The 16,888-nt window shown below is 37.5% G+C and overlaps 1 protein-coding gene across 1 annotated transcript in view; it reads left to right on the top strand.

The window, feature by feature from the left end:
• Positions 1-2,644: 2,644 nt before the first annotated feature.
• The window catches only part of ZDHHC15 (zDHHC palmitoyltransferase 15), a gene marked incomplete at its 3' end in the record, with an annotated part of 106,182 nt that continues 91,938 nt past the window's right edge, over positions 2,645-16,888 (top strand). Inside the window, exons 1-2 of the mRNA XM_081259653.1 lie at positions 2,645-3,117; positions 13,765-13,791. Coding sequence (XP_081115779.1) covers positions 2,982-3,117; positions 13,765-13,791 — 163 coding nt within the window. The remainder of the gene's footprint in view (positions 3,118-13,764; positions 13,792-16,888) is intronic.

Raw genomic sequence — 16,888 nt, 5'->3', positions numbered from 1 at the left:
TTTCCCCCACTCCCTGCTAGATCCTACCCATAAAAGCCATCCCATGTCTCTCCATATGGAGTCTGGGAAACTCCATATGGGGAGCCAGAATACATGGTAAAACAAGTACTAGACTCCCATTGATACTAATCAGTCCCAATACTTGGTGTAGTTTGATGCATATCAGCTAGAAGAGCATTTTTATCACCAATAAACACTCCAGAATATGTCATAATTTTCTTTCAGGCAAACCTAGGAACAGTGTGCCCTGACCCAAGAAAGGGTAGCGTCTGTTCTGGCATTGCTCCTTTAATCTAACTGACTCACCAAAATATCACACCTCAGTCAACTCATAAAACCAAGCTACAAACACTAACAGGCATTCTAGCAATCATCTCAGACCTCCCTCACTACCTCTCAAAGCACACTTTCATTCTGACATTCATTCTCACTACTCCAAAGACACACCTACCCCACTCACTACTGCTATTGATCCTAACTCGTTTGCATTTGTTCTTTTTTTTTCTTTTTGAGAGAGAGACCATGGTTATAATTCAAGCTTTTCAAATACATTAAACAGTTACATATATTTGTTTCTTACATATGTCTTTGTAGCTTTATTTTATACAATTAACATACAACAAGCTTCACATATTTAAAGTGTACACTTTGATAACCTTGATATTTGTATACACCCAGGAAACCATCAACAAAATCAAGGCAGCGAACATAGACATCACCCAAAAGATCTTCTTGTGCACATTTTTAATCCCTCCCACGTGCCCCTCCCAACTCCCAAATCTTGTCTAGAGGCATCCACTGATCTGCTTTCTGTCACTAGATTAGTTGGAATTTTCTACAACATTATTTGCATTTGTTCTTGCTCTCATATTTTAATTTCCTTGGCTCTGGGTGTTTGGTTCTGCGTCTCAGCTTCAAATTCTTGCCTCTAGCACTCTTTGACTTGGAATACCTCCAGTAAATCCCCCCTACTTCTGACTCCTCATCTTTCTACATTGTTTACAGCTTACCTTGCTCTCTGGTTTGGGCATCCCAAGATGCCTTGGATGAAAACTCCCTTTTCTCATGCTGGGCCCCAGGGTGAGATCCCCCACCTCCACCTTGGCCAATATCCACTTATTTCCTTACAGAGCTAGAGAAAGCCCACGTACAGAAACGAAGACCCAACACAGCCAAAAATAAAGAAATAAAGAAATAAGGAAAAAATAAAAAACAAAAAATAAGAAATAAAAAAAATTGTCGAAAAATGGTAGCTATGTGATGTGATGGATGTGTTAATTAGCTTGATTGTGGTAATCATTTCACAATGTATATGTATATCAAATCATCAAATATATATACTTTTATTTGTCAACTATATCTCAAAAAGGTGGAAAAATATCTAAGTATCCATGTCAGAACCTTAGGGTACAAATCATTAATAAGGCTATTAAAATAAATATTGTAACTGAAATGAGTCTGCATTTCATTACAACATTAATTTAGTAATATCAACCATGAACGTAACTTAATCTGAAAGAAACAACAAAGTTCTTATATCAGTTCAGAAATTTACTCCATACATAACCATGAAAAAGAATAGAGAGCAACATGGGTCTCAGCAAAATCACAAATTTCTTCATGTCATAGACCTTTGTAAATCTTTGAACAGTAGGTATCAAATCCATGTCAAAAGTTTACTATACTTCTATCATTGTACTTATGTCATTGAACACCTATTGCTCTGATAAGAACATGAACTTCCTGGAGACAGGCCTCCTCTTTTCATTCTTTTTATACCAAAGTTGACTTAACACAATGCAACCACTCCAAGAACATTTGCTGAATTAAATTTGTGTCTCTGTTTCCAGGCCATCCTCCTCTACAAAATCCTGCCAGTTCTTTTACAAAAATACAATTCTGATAATGTCACTTTTATTGTCCCAAAATCTTTATTGGCTGTTCCTAATCTGCTTTACAAGATTATGTCCACATACTCTGGCAGAGCATTCTGTGCCCACAACCTGTATTCTCAGTCTCATTCCCAGCCTCTCCTCTCCTTCACATACCGACCCTCTCCTCAAGCCATGCTAACTGTTCCTTGAACACTTTTGGATTTTCATTACTCTATGCCTTTGCAAATGCTGTTTCCTCTGTCTGAAAGTTCCTTCCCCCTCCATCTGCCCAGCAAACTCATTTATTGTTAAAGCTCAGTTTAAATATCACTACCTTGACCCCTCACAGAATTAGTATCTCCCCCATTTGCTTTTTTTGTACCAATACGTTTATTTATTCTTAAAATGGACTAAGCTGACTCAGGGTAAAGGGAAGAAGAGAGGGAAGGAGGGAGCGCCCTGCCAATGGACTTACCCAAGCAGCGACTGCGGTACTACGTGTTAAGCATATTGTTCAAGCAGCAGTCGGAGGATGGGGCTGGATGACCTTTAAGTCATTAGATGCTATGGTTCGCATCTTTCACATTGCGTGTCTGTGTGCTCGCGTGTGTGTGTGTGTGTGTGTGTGTGTGTGTGTGTGTGTGTGTGAAGTTGGGAGGGAGGGGACAAAGAGAGAGAAACAGAGACAGAGATCAGAGACGAGATGAGGCGGGACGCAGTGCGGTAAGAACAGATGGGCGGACCCACATTTCTTCCGCTTTACAGTTTTGCAGAGGTCTAGCCCTGCATCTAGTGCTGTGGCAAGGGGGTGGGAGAGGAAGAAAGAGGAAGGACTGCACTCCCTCTGAGCGTGTCCAGCCTCGACTGCCTGACGGATCACTTTCCGCTCCAACACCGCCAGTTCCTTCTCGCCGTGACTCATGCCTATTGTGCCAGGCAGGACGCACTCTGCCCTGCAGCCCCACAGGTGGTATCGACTAGGGGAGACTGTTCCCGCCAGGCTAAGCAGTGGAGCGCCGCACAGCGCGCCTTCCCGCCTCTCAACTGCTGCCCCAGCAGTTCCGACCCAGCGCCAGCAGGCCTGCTCGGTCGATCTTCGAGCCGAAGATGCGGCGGGGCTGGAAGATGGCTCTGTCCGGGGGGCTACGGTGCTGCCGCCGTGTACTTTCCTGGGTGCCTGTGCTTGTTATTGTCCTCGTCGTGCTCTGGTCCTACTATGCCTACGTCTTTGAACTCTGCTTGGGTAAGTGGAGCTAGCACCTAAGATGGGGAAATTATGCTCCCCCTCTGTTCTTAGCCCTCACACTGCGGTTTTCCTTTAGCTCCCTGGAGAGCTCATGGTCTCCAACCTCTGGCTTCCCACAGTATTTCTTGCGGCCTGCCACGAGGGTCCCGCCATGTCACCATCGCTTCCTACCCGAGGTTTCTTACATTATTTCCTGGCCCTACCCACAAGAATTTACTGGCTTTTTCCACAGGACAACCACTTGTGCCTTGTGCTCTGGTTCTGGGGGCTCCCATCCTACTGAGTTGAGGAAACAACATACCCTGTATACTTAAACTGTCCACTTACACTATGAATCCCACCAATTCACCCAACTAGAAGCCCCACATTTTCCCATTCCTTCCTACTAGGCATCCCAAAATATTTCCTGTACTCTCTTACTAGCTCGCCTTTATCCAACACTAGGATTCCTCTTTTTCCCGTGATCCTCTCAAGCCAGCTGAAGTGATTCACATTTTTCTGCCACTTGGGACCCCACAGTACACCTTGTTCTATCCCACTGTGGTCTTCCCTTTTCACAAAGTAATAAGCCCTCCATTCCTCTTTCCCTGTGGCTTCAACATTTTCTCATGTTCTCCAGAGGAATATGAGTCCTGCAGTACATCCTGTCCTGCCTCATGCAAGAGGCCCTGATTTTGTCACACTGGAGCTCCCTGTAGTCTCCTGCCTGCCTGCTTTGAGGTGTTTTCACTCCTTCCCATTTGGGGCCCCACATTGTTTTCTGAACCTCATACTAGTCACCCTGCTTTATCACACTATGGACCTGCTTTGTCCACTGTCTTCTCACACTAGAGTATCCTCATTACCCTCCCACAAGGGTTCCCACAGTATCCCCCACACCCCTTCCAAGGGCCATTACTTTTCTAATGATCATCTCCCCTTGCTATCTTTTTTTGAAACCTACTCTCTACCTCCTGCAATACTCTTCCACTGTTAGCCACACATTTTGCCATCCTCTTCATCTGGGTTCTTATTATTATCTTCACTTATTTTCCTCTAGGATTGCACTTGTCCCTTGTCTTCTCGAACTAGGGAAACACCATCCTTTCCTACGGGGGTTTCTAGTATTTCCTGCCCCTTCCAATGGGAGCCTCATTTCTTGTTCCCTCTCTTTAGACCACCCTTTTATAAATCCGGGGTCTCCTCTTTGTACCCTGTCCTGTAACACCAGGGAGCATTTCATCCCCTCCATATCTATAAAATGGTTCCCACAGTGTATCTTCTGCTTTCAAACTCAGAATTCCACAGTATTTCCGGACCCAAATCTCAAGACCCTATCCCACTTGGATTACCCCCAGCCCCCTATCTCTATCACTAATGGCTTTATAGTGTTCTAATCAATTCACAGTGTAGTCTTCATGGTATATCCTGTCTCCTCACAAAATAGCCTCTGCTTTTCTCATAGTGAGATCTCCCCTTGCCTCTCACACTGAAGAATCCCTATCTCTTCTCAAAGGAGATTCCACTAAGTTATTGTGACTTCAGTACTAGAATCCCACTTCTAATACCCTTAAAACTGTGTTCTACAATGTTCCCTGTTCATTCAGTGTGAGGTCCCAGTATATTTCCAATCACCTCACATTAAGACTCCTATTTGTCCTGTTGGACATCCCCGCACAGAACACCAGCCTGCACAGTGTTTTCTTAACATTTTACATCAGATTCCATTATTTAAAAACCAGAAGGGTAAGGTAGCATTGGTTCCACCAGTCCATCCTGTCATCTTCACTTGACAGTCGTTAACAAATGAGTGGCCTTGGTTTCAGAAAGGTTAGATCAAATTTTCCTAAACTCACATATTTAGTAAATAATATAGAATTGGATATCAAAGCTGCCTGATAACCAAAGCAACACAACCAAAACAACAGATTTGAGTTTCAGTATGACTCAAAAGGTAATATTAAGGACCTAACTTCTTTCTAAAAACAGAACCTGATGTCTTTCTCCCTAATATCAGGTAAGAGCTGAAGTCAAAAGTGGTATTTTTGTCTTATAAATCTGAGTTTGGATTCTGCCACTTACTAATTAGGGTACCTGATGCAACTTACCTAATCTCTCTCAACTTCAGTTGCCTCACGTGCACTTTGCTTATATAGTTGTTCATTCATACCACAAATACTTTCTTATCACCTACTATATGCCATTATAGCATTGTTATGAGATTTAAATAATATGGTGCATGAAAAGCATGCATCACAGTTGACAGCACATTGTAAGAGCTCATTAAATAATAACTTGTTATTACTATTATTAATGAAGATATAGGATTCTGCTTGACTCAAGAAAATAAGCTTAGACTTTAAACGGGGAGAAAAGTAACAGGATCCATTTTTTAAGGTACAATTCACATAACATAAAATTAACCATTTTAAAGCATTCAATTTAATGACATTTAGTACATTCGCAATGTTATACAGCCATCACTAATATCTAGTTCCAAAACACTTTCATCACCCCAGAAGAAAACCTCATAGGCATTAGACAGTCACTCCCCATTCGCTCCTTCCCCTAGTCTCTACCAACCACTAATCTGTGTTCTGTCTATGGATTCTGGATGTTTCACATAAGTGGTATCATACAGTATATCTCCTTTTGTGCCTGGCTTCTTTCAATTGGTGTTATGTTTTTGAGGTTTATTCACATTGTAGTATGTAACAGTACTTCATTTCTTTTTATAGCTGAATAATGTCCCATTGTATACCACACTTTATCCATCTTATCCATTCATCCCTTGATGGTTGATGGACATTTGGGTTGTTTCTACTTTTTGTCTATTCTGAATAGTGCTGCTATAAACATTGATGTACAAGTATTTGTTTAAATACTTGTTTTCAACTCTTTTGTGTAAATACCAGGGAGAGGGGTGGTAAAGCTGGGCTGTATGTTTATTTATTTATTTTTATTTTTTATTTTTTGTGGTATGCGGGCCTCTCACTGTTGTGGCCTCTCCCGTTGTGGAGCACAGGCTCCGGACGTGCAGGCTCAGCAGCCATGGCCCACGGGCCCAGCTGCTCTCCAGCATGTGGGATCCTCCCAGACTAGGGCACGAACCCGTGTCCCCTGCCTCGGTAAGCGGACTCTCAAACACTGCGCCACCAGGGAAGCCCTGGGCTGTATGTTAATTCTATGTTTAACTTTTTGAGGAACCTCCAAACTATTTTCTACAATGGCTGCACAATCTACATTTCTATCAGTAATGTTGGAGGGTTCCAATTTCTCCATATTCTCACCAAAACTTGTTATTTTCCTTTTTTTTAATTATAGCCATCATAGTGGGTATGATGTGGTATCTCACTGTGATTTTGATTTGCATTTCCCTGATGACTAGTGATACTGAGCATCTTTTCATGTGTTTGTTGGCCATTTGTATATCTTCTTTAAAGAAATGTCTATTCAAGTCCTTTGCACGTTTTTAATTGGGTTATTTATCTTTTTGTTGTTGAATTATAAGATTTCCTTATGTATTTTGGATACTCAACCCTTATCAGATAAATGATTCACAGATATTTTCTCCCATTCTGTGAATTGTCTTTTCACTTCCTTGATAGCATCATTTGATACACAACGTTTTTAATTTTGATAAAATTCAATTTATCTATATTTTTTACTTGTGGCCTATGCTTTTGGTATCATATCTAAGAACCCATTGCCAAATGCAAGGTCATAAAGATTTACCCCTGTGTTTTCTTCTAAGAGCTTTATAGTTTTATCTCTTACATTTAAGCCTTTGATCCATTTTGAGTTCATTTTTGTGTATGGTGTGAGGGAGGAGTCCAGGTTCATTCTTTGCATATGGCTATGCAGTTGTGCTAGCATCATTTATAGAAGAGACTATTCTTACCCCATTGAATAACCTTGACATGATTGTCAAAAACCAATTGACCATAGAGCTCTGGATTTATTTCTGTACTCTTAATTCTGTACCATTGATTCGTTTGTCTGTTCCTTTGCCAGTACCACACTTGTTTTGATTACCATAACTTTGTTTTAAATTTTGAAGTCAAGATGTGTGAGTCCTCCAACTTTATTTTTCTTTTATAAGACTGTTTTGGCTAGGGTCTCTTGCAATTCCATATGAGTTTTAGGATCAGCTTTTACACTTCTGCAAAATATTCATTGGAATTTTGATAAGGATTGTACTGAATTGTGTATTGTTTTAAAGAGAATGCCATCTTAAAATCAAGTTTTCCAATCCATGTGCATGGGATATCTCTTCATTTATTTAGGTCTTCAGTCACTTTCAGCAGTGTGTTGGAATTTTAAGTGTATAAGTCCTGAGCTTCCTTGGTTAAATTTATTCCCAAGTATTTTTTTTGATGCTATTATAAATGGAATAGCTTTCTTAATTTCCTTTTCTGATTGTTCACTGCTAGTGTATTTAGAAATAAAACTGATATGGAGTGTTGATCTTGTGTTCTGCAACTTTGCTTGAATTTGTTCACTGGTTCTAAGAGGGTTTTATTTGGTGGATTCTTTAGAATTATTTATACCTAGAATCATATTATATGCAAATAAAAATAATTTTATTTCTTTTTTCCAATTTGGATGCTTTTTTTTCTTTTTCTTGCCTAGTTGCACTGGCTAGAACTATCAGTACAATGTTGAATAGAATTGATGAAAATCAACATCCTGACCCTATTTCTTAGCTGAGGGAGATTTCAACCTTTCACCATTGAGTATACTGTTAGGTGTGGGTTTTCCGTAAATGCCCCTTATCAAGTTGAGGAACTTCTCTTCTATTTCTCATTTCTTGAGCATTTTTTTTCATGAAAGTGTGTGGAATATTGTCAAATGCTTTTCTAGCATCAATTGAGATGAATGTGTGGATTTTTTCCTGCATTCTGTTAATGTACTGTATTACATAATTGATTTTCATGTGTTGAATCACCCCTTACATTTCTTGGGTGCATGTCACTTGATCATGATGTGTAATCCTCTAATATGCTGTTGAATTTGGTTTGCTAGTAATTGCTTGAGTAGTTTTGCATCTATATTCATAAAAGATGTATGTAGTTTTCTTTTCTTGTGATGTCTTTATCTGGCATGGGTGTCAGGACAATGCTGGCCTCATAGAATGAGTTAGAAAGTGTTCTCTTCAATTATTTTTTTTAACTTTTTGAAAATAATCTTTAATGAGAAACTTGAGCTTGCTTTCACAAACTTACTGTTTAATATGGGGTTTTATATTTGAAATGGCTGTACATAAATCGTAATCAAGATTTTAATAGTTAGCATTGGAACACATATGTTGTAGCAAATGGCAGAATAATGTCTTTTATTCCTCAGCTGGCAGAAACTTCCCCCTCACCACTAGCCAGAATTTATATAATTTGCTCTATTTAAGTTGTTATTTAAGGGTAAGATGATTCTTTACTTAAATCCAGCAGCTTTTCTTCTTTCATAGACAAATATAATATCTTATGATAATGTGAATGGATTTAGAATGAAATCAAATTTGATCATATTCGTTTTTCTAAATAATAATGAAGTTTTCCTTAAGCCTACACAAATGTTCTGCTATTGTTTTTTTTTTTTTTTTTTTTTTTTTGCGGTACACGGGCCTCTCACTGTTGTGGCCTCTCCCGTTGCAGAGCACAGGCTTCGGAAGCACAGGCTCAGCGGCCATGGCTCATGGGCCTAGTCGCTCCACGGCATGTGGGATCTTCCCAGACTGGGGCACGAACCCGTGTCCCCTGCATTGGCAGGTGGACTCTCAACCACTGCACCACCAGGGAAGCCCTGCTATTGGTTTTTAATCATTTTTAAGATTCATGTATTAGTCTTGATTATTATCACCAGTAAATAACATTAACCCCACTTATCCAAAGAACTGCATGAAAACATATAAATGTGGATGGACAAAGTTTATGAATTCTCTTCAATTTTTTGTAAGAGTTTGAAAAGGATTGGTGTTAATTCTTTAAATATTTAGTACAGTTTACCAGTGAAGCCATCTGGTCTTGGCTTTTTTCTTTGTTGGGAGGTTTTGATTACTGATTCAATCTTTTACTTGTTAAAAATTTGCTCAGATTTTCTCTTTCTTCTTTTGTCTGTTTTGGTAGTTTCTGTGTTTCTAGGAATTTATCCATTTCATCTAGGTTATCCAGTTTGTTAGCATAAAATTGTTCCTACTATTCTATTATAATCCTTTCCATTTATGAATGTTCTCTATTAATATCTCCACTTTCATTTATGATATTAGTAATTTGAGTCTTCCCTTCTTTTTTCTTGTCCAGTCTAGTTAAAGGTTTGTAAATTTTGTTTTCTTTTCAAGGTCCCAACTTTCAGTTTCCAGAGTTCTGCAAAAGTTGATTCTGACAGTTTCTGCCACTTCATTCATGGCCTTTAGGGAAGGACAGAAGCCTGGAATTCCCTACTCTGCCATTTTTGGTGATTAACAGTATCCATTTTGAAATTAAAATTAAAAGGTCCAGGAAATAATCCTACTGAGAAGCTAGAATTTCTTCAAAGAGAGTCAGAAGACATGAAAACTGATAAGGCAAAAAAACAGAAGGAACAGTTTCTAGAAACCAAATTTCTATAGAAGTAAAAGCTATCCATTTAAGCCTATATGAATCATGGTATTCTTATATCTAAAAGAGTTTTATAACTCATCCATATATGAAACAGTTAAAAGCATCACATCTGAGTAGTTAAGTATCATATGAAACATCTAAAATAAGTCCAATGATTCTTAAACCTGGCTGATAATCGTAATCACCTGCTGAGTTTTTTGTAATACAGATTCCTACACCTCCACCCAGAGATGTGTTATATGAAGGGGGCCCTAGACTTTATATTTTTATCAGTTCCTTAGATGGGTATTAAAATCATCTAGATTTGGGAATGGCTGCTGAAAAAGTAAATGAATGGCTAGTATGAGTAACTTTTTCAGAGGAGTACATGAAGACTGGCATGATTAGTTGGCTTTCAACAAGCAGAACATAATGAGAAATGTATCTAGGTTCTCCAATTCAAATTCTATTCTCTCTCCTAACCTAAAGTATAAGAAACATCTATTGGAAAAAGTGAGTATCAAATATATTCATTTTGACATTGAATACATTATTTTAAAACCATCCTATTTAACTTTGGGATCAATATCATAAATAATTTTAAAGATAAGACTTGTTTTGTCCCAAACTATTATAAAACCTAAGCTCACTGAACAGTTTACCTTTTTCAGAAAAATAATAAATAGCTAACAATAATTAACTACCTATTATGTATCAGGCACCCAAGTACTTTACATGTATTTTATAATTTAGTTCCTATAACAACCTTATAACATAAATTAATTTATCCTCAGTTTATGGATAAAAAACTGAGGCACAAAGAGATTAAATAATTAATCACAGAACAAGTAAGTGACAGAGCCATAATATGAATACATACCATATTCATCAGTGATGATTGCTAAGCATCACTGCAATAAACTCCCTTCCCAAATGAGTCATCAATTAAAAGAGAACTTCATGGTGTAACTAAGCACTCATCTCACTAGACTCATATTTTCAGCCTTCCCACTCTCCTTCCACAAGTCCTTTTGAGCTTCACTAATTTGGTAGCCATTAGCCATATGTGGCTATTAAACACATGAAATATGGCATCTGAATTGAGATGTGCTGGAAAACTTAAAATATGCACCAGATTTCAAAAATTTAATGCAAAAAGAAGTATGCAAAATATATAGTTAATAATCTGTGCAGATAACATGTTGAAATGATATTTTTGATATATTGGATTAAATAAAATATATTATTAAAGTTAACTCCACTTTTTTATTATTTTTAACTTAAAAAAATGTTCCTACTAGAACATTTAAATTACATGGTTTGTATTATATTTCTCTTGGACAGCACCGTTGTAGAATTTCTTCCATGTCCTTGGACTAACATTGTTGACCATCCGCATATAGCCCCAAATTAGGTTTATTCTACCAATACCCTTCTGTGAATTCTAAAATGTGTCTATTTAAAGGAAGTCCTGATATATGCTTTCGTTTGAAACTAGTTGTCTTTGATGAAAAGCCCTTGCATATATTTTACCCTTCCATACCTTTTCTCCATACTTGGTTGCAAAGAGTCAGTAAACAGGTAAAAGAAAAGAGGAGAGAGTAAAAAAAGCTATTTGATGATAACCCCAGTCACTTAACTTGCTGGGTAGTGAGCTAAAATTTGAAGGAACAGAACAGGTGTGTAATTACACATATCACCACATCACTCTATAATCATGCATGACAAATTACCCATAGTATGGCTAAGTGTAAATTTCCCCAAGAGATTCATGAGAAAGGATTCATTTTAGAAAAGTTTAGTCATTTTCATTTTAAATATGACTGAAGTATCTTAGTCTTTTCCTTTAATAACGCAAAAGGCAACATTAGAAAAATAAAGGAAAGGCAGAACTACCAAGGTAAGTGCCACAATGTTTTAGAATAAAGACCACTTTTTTTTTTCTCAGAAGTATGTAACTTCTAACAGGGAATTTTACAAGAAAATATTTTTCCCTTAGACTTATTGACTCCGTATAGATTTTAGGAGTGAAAAGACTTTAAAAGTCAAGTCCAATACCTAACTAATGTCTAAATGTCCTACAGGACACTTCCAAGTGTTTATAATGGGAAACTTATTCCTTCCCAATGCTGCCAGTCTGGCTGCCCATCGTTATCATCATCACCATCATCATCATCATCATCATCATCATCATCATCATCATCATCATCATCATCATCATCATTATCTTCTCTTTTATTGAACTGAAATGTGTTGACCTGCAGTTTTTACTCATTGATTCTATTTCTGCCGTCTGTTCTTGGATCATATAAACTAATCCCACTTGCACATGATGGTCCTAAAATTACTTAAAAACATCTATCCCCCACCTAGAGACTTCACAGGTCCCCACCCATTTTTCTGTTATATACATTGTCTCATTCCAATATCTGCAAAGCACTGGATGTTCTCCTTCTCTCACCCACAAATGCTCTAGCAAGTGACCAAGCAAATGGGAGTTAGGATCTCCACTTTTTGTTTTGCAGTAATTGTTCATCGATAGAGGTAGAAGGAGATATACCAAACAGCAATTTGTCAGTTACTCTTTATTAATATTGTTCTCCAAGCAACTGTGCTCTCTCTAGTTCCATTTTAAAGAGATGTTATTAACCCAATTCAGGGCCTAGTGGGACTGATGTAGTCACACAACATGTATGTGCGAAATCATGAAATCCCATGTTGACCCATCAAGACTTCTTGTTTCCACTTCTATTTGTCAAAGTAGAGGATGTGCTTCTGTCAATCATTCTTAACCAGGATTCTCTAACTGAAAAGAAAAAAAAAAAGAAATTGGTATCAATCTCCAGGCCAGTGTATTAGAAAAACGAGGACATCATCTGGTCGGATTTTTAGCACAGACAAAATGGAACAGTTTTAACAAAGTCCATTCAAAAGATCATTACAAGGAGCATTTTTTAAAGACTCAACAAAATAGACCTGCAAATAAAGAGGAGAAGTTATGACTAATGAAGAACCTGAGGAAATAACCCCTAGAGTATAGTCTCATTCTCTGTTTGGATTTTTCCCCTTTTCTGATCCTTAAGAGTTTAACAATGTGTATGAAAACTACTTTAATTTAATAGCTTCTCAAGATTGAGATCTATGCCTTATAATTTCACTTTACCTTAGCACCTAGTACAGATGCACACAGATGTTGGTGGTGAGTAAAGACAGGTAGGCCCCATTTTGTACAAATGACATTCTGAACAGAAGTTACATATATATCACAGTAAGCCAACAAGGAATGATTGGAGAAGGTAGACATAATACATGGAAAAAGTCCTGGAGACTGGAATATAGTCCCAACTCCACCACTAACTTGTTCTGTGACCTTGGACAAATCATATGATACTACTCTAGTCCATTTTTCCCATCTGTAAATGAGACAGATAAACCAGATAATCGCTAAAGTCCCTTCCAGTTCTAATATTCTATGAAATCTTCATTCAAATATAATAATTAATATTCATTAAGTACTTGCCTCGTGCTAGATACTATTCTAGACAGCATTTACATACGTTAACTCATCTAATTCTCAAGTAACCTTGTGAGGTAGGCAATGTTATGGAAGTTAAGGAACTTACCCAGGGTCACAAAATAGTGCAACTGGGCTTCTAACCCAGAAAATCTGACATCAGAGCTCGCATGCAACCTCTACACTATATTGCCTCTAAATATACAAGAGAAACTTGGTTTTTAAAGATGTTCTACAGTGAATACTTTGGGAAAATGAATAGTCATCTCCTAATTTATCATCTTTTAAGTTCTTACTGCCATGTTATATAGCTTGAGTGTTTCCCATTTGTTGGCTTTTTTAAAGTCAGATTATCCTTGTATTTGTTGAATGAGTAGAAATTCTTATTCAAGGTTTAAAATGAAGGAAGGTAGCAAAAGATAGAATTTAATCATCCTTGCCTTCTGTTATGTTAGCAGGCTGGTGGTTTCCTAAAGTATCATTGAATAAATTACTAAAAATGATGCTACGGAAAAATGCATTAGAAAAATAATGTTTCTAAGTATCACTAATCTTGACCTCTCTCTCTTTTCACAGTGACTGTCTTGAGCCCAGCAGAAAAAGGTAAGCGGGTATTATAAATTGTTTTGGTCAGGACTGCATCCCTCTTTCTGTCTAAAAGTGAATTACATTAAAGCCTAAAAATTGAGCAACTCTCCCAGGAATACACTGAGTTTAGTGGAAAGTTTAGGATAATGTTTTTTAGGAAGCTTACCCAGAGATAGAGCAGAACATATTTTAAGTAGCTCCTCTGGCTGTAGGACAGGAATTTGAAGTTACCAGGATTTATGATAGAAAAGGGCACAGGTAGCCACTCTGTTTGCCATACTAACCCTAGACTTTCTCTTGGTTCATCACTATTGTCCTAGGTACCTTGCCTTTCTGCCCAATTCATTCCCTCTTCAAGGCATGGAGTAAGGGCCCCACAGCAGGGCTTTTAAGGGCTAAGTCCTTCACCATCACAGTTCCAATATATTTGCTATACTACTCTTCACTCCTCACCCCCATCTTGGACTGATCTGCAATTTATACTACCATTCTAAACAGACTGAGGCATTCTTCATTAAAAAATGTGTAAGCTAAACATGTGTCTTAACAAACCTTTAGTTTCACATTATTTTATCAGGTATAACAATAAGTATTCATATAGCCACTTTTAATTCTCACTTCATGGGAATTGTTGTAATTCATTAACTACATAACTTTCATATTATGCTGTTTTAAAGCTGCAGTTTGCTATTACTCATTTAACAGAAGTGTTGGCTCTAGAGACAATAGAGCAGAGTGGTGGGAAGATAGTAGAGCATTGTAGTTAAAAGTATGAGAACTGTCTAAATTCAAATCCTGGCTCCACTACTTCCTAGTAAATTATTTGACCTCCTTGTGCTCACTTTATTCATATGTAGAATAGAAATAATAATAATACCTATTTCATACAGTTATTATGAAAATTTAATGAGGTATGCACGTAAAGCCCTTAGAACAGTGGTGAATAAAGCACATACTGATGACTTAATAAATGTTTGCTACTTTTGTTACAGCCTTAGAGCAAGTCTTGAGTTGCCTCTTATTGTTATGGATGGTTCTTAAAGTCAGAGATCATTTTCTGTATACATATATAAATATTTATAAATAAATGTCATTTTCCACAATAACCTTTCAAGATAAGTTGGGTGGGGGCCTAGATGATGCTCCACCATAATAGGAATAATGACAATATTGTTGTTATTATTATTGGAAACAACAACTTATTGTGCAGAGTACCCTTCTAAGTATTGTGTGTGTGTGTGTGTATAATCTTTCAATATTTACATCAACACAATGATGTAGACATTCTTATATCCACTTTATTGAGAAGGAAACTGAAGTTTAGAGAGGTTAAATAACTTATCCCAGGTCATCTAGCTAGTAAGTGGTAGGATGCAAACCCAGAACTACCTGATTTCAAAGTCCATGCTGTTAAGCAAACCTATACTTGTTCTTTTTACTTTTTAGTGTACAACTCCCTCATTTGCTTAGTTGACCTCCTTACTCAGAAAATTGATGCTCAAATGATCATTTTTCTAGTGTCCAAAGTAGTATATTTTCATTTCTTGTGTGTTGTCAATGAACTCAACCACAACAGTGTAGAGTGTCATTTGTAAGCCAAACTCAGTTCAAAGCTTTTCTAATAGCATCAATCCAGTTACCAGAATTTGAACTCTTTAGGAAACTGTTACCACAATGTATGATTTTAAGGTCCCTCTGACTCTAGAATTCTGTAATTCCAAAGCACTTCTCTCCTGATAGCTCTTAAATTTATCAAAACACACAAAAAATAAGATTAGACTTTGCTTCTTTATTCTGAAGTGGGGTGTAATGGGACAAAGCACAGGATTTAGGGACAGAAGTTGTGGGTTGGAGTTCCAGCTCTATCATTTACTAGCTCTATGACCTTTGGTAAGTAACTCAACTTCTCTGAACTTCAATTTCTGTAAAATAAGGCTAGTTTAATAACATCTTACAGATTTACTGTAAGCTAGAAGGAATAAAAGTATATAGGAGTAAAATATGTAGCATTAAACTGCTTTGTAAATGTTAAGTATTAACAATCTCATTGTAACATTTTTTTATATGTCAGGATTCTCAACACAGTAGAATCCATAAACTAAAATTAGATTCAATTGTAGCCAGAAGTTTGAAAGTTAGACTTGAAAAGAGCTTCTGAACACTAGGGCAGGTTACTAGGAGATGCCATGAAAACTATTCAGGAAGTATCAGGCACCCAACTCTCTGGCATGAATCAGTGAGCCTTGCCTAGAAGCAGACCAACAGGCCTAATTAGTATCTGAAGTCAGTTCTAACCATGTGAATCTGTGACTTCTTTCAAATTATACTACACTATTAACTTAGAATACAGTACAACATATGACTGCCAGTAGGAACATTATTTGGCATAAGCAAAGAAAATATAAGGGACAAAGAAATGAAAGCCTCAAATCACGTAACCTTTTATTCATTTTTCACAGCTTAGGAAAACCATAGTCAGACATACTGCAAAAGTTTTTCCATTTCTTGTCTGCTTAATGGTTCCTCTACTGGGTTGAAGAGTGTCCCTCCAAAATTCATGTCCACCCAAAACCTGTGAATGTGAATTTATTTAAAAATAGGATCTTTGCAGATGCAATCAAGTTAAGATGAGGTCACATTGGATTAGGGTGGACCCTATGGCTGGTGTCCTTACAAGAAGAGGGAAATTTGGATACACAGATACACACAGAGAGAAGACAGCCATGTGAAGACAGAAGCAGAGATTAGAGATTTGTTGCCACAAAGGAACACCAAGGATTGCCAGAAATGGCCAGAAGCTAGGAAGAGACAAGGAAGCATCCTCCCCTGGAGCCTTCAGAGAGAACATGGCCTTGCCTATACCTTAATTTCAGACTTCTTGCCTCCAAAACTGTAAGAGAATAAATTTATGTTGTTTTAAGCTACCCAGTTTGTGATAATTTGTTATGACAGCTCTAGGAAACTAATACACTTCCTGATAAATTTCAATCTCTAATGCACTGTTAAGAAGCAAATTAGCAGACTTTGGTGTCATATGTACCAGGGATCAAATCTTGACTTTGCTGCTTACTATATATATGACCTTGGGGAACTTAAGCTAAGTTTCACTTTC

This window comes from Mesoplodon bidens (assembly GCF_964165515.1).
Source record: "Mesoplodon bidens genome assembly, contig: HAP1_SCAFFOLD_601, whole genome shotgun sequence".
In the NCBI taxonomy this organism is placed as follows: Eukaryota; Metazoa; Chordata; class Mammalia; order Artiodactyla; family Ziphiidae; genus Mesoplodon; species Mesoplodon bidens.
Note: the sequence above shows the minus strand (reverse complement) of the source record. Positions and strands in the feature narration are given on the sequence as shown.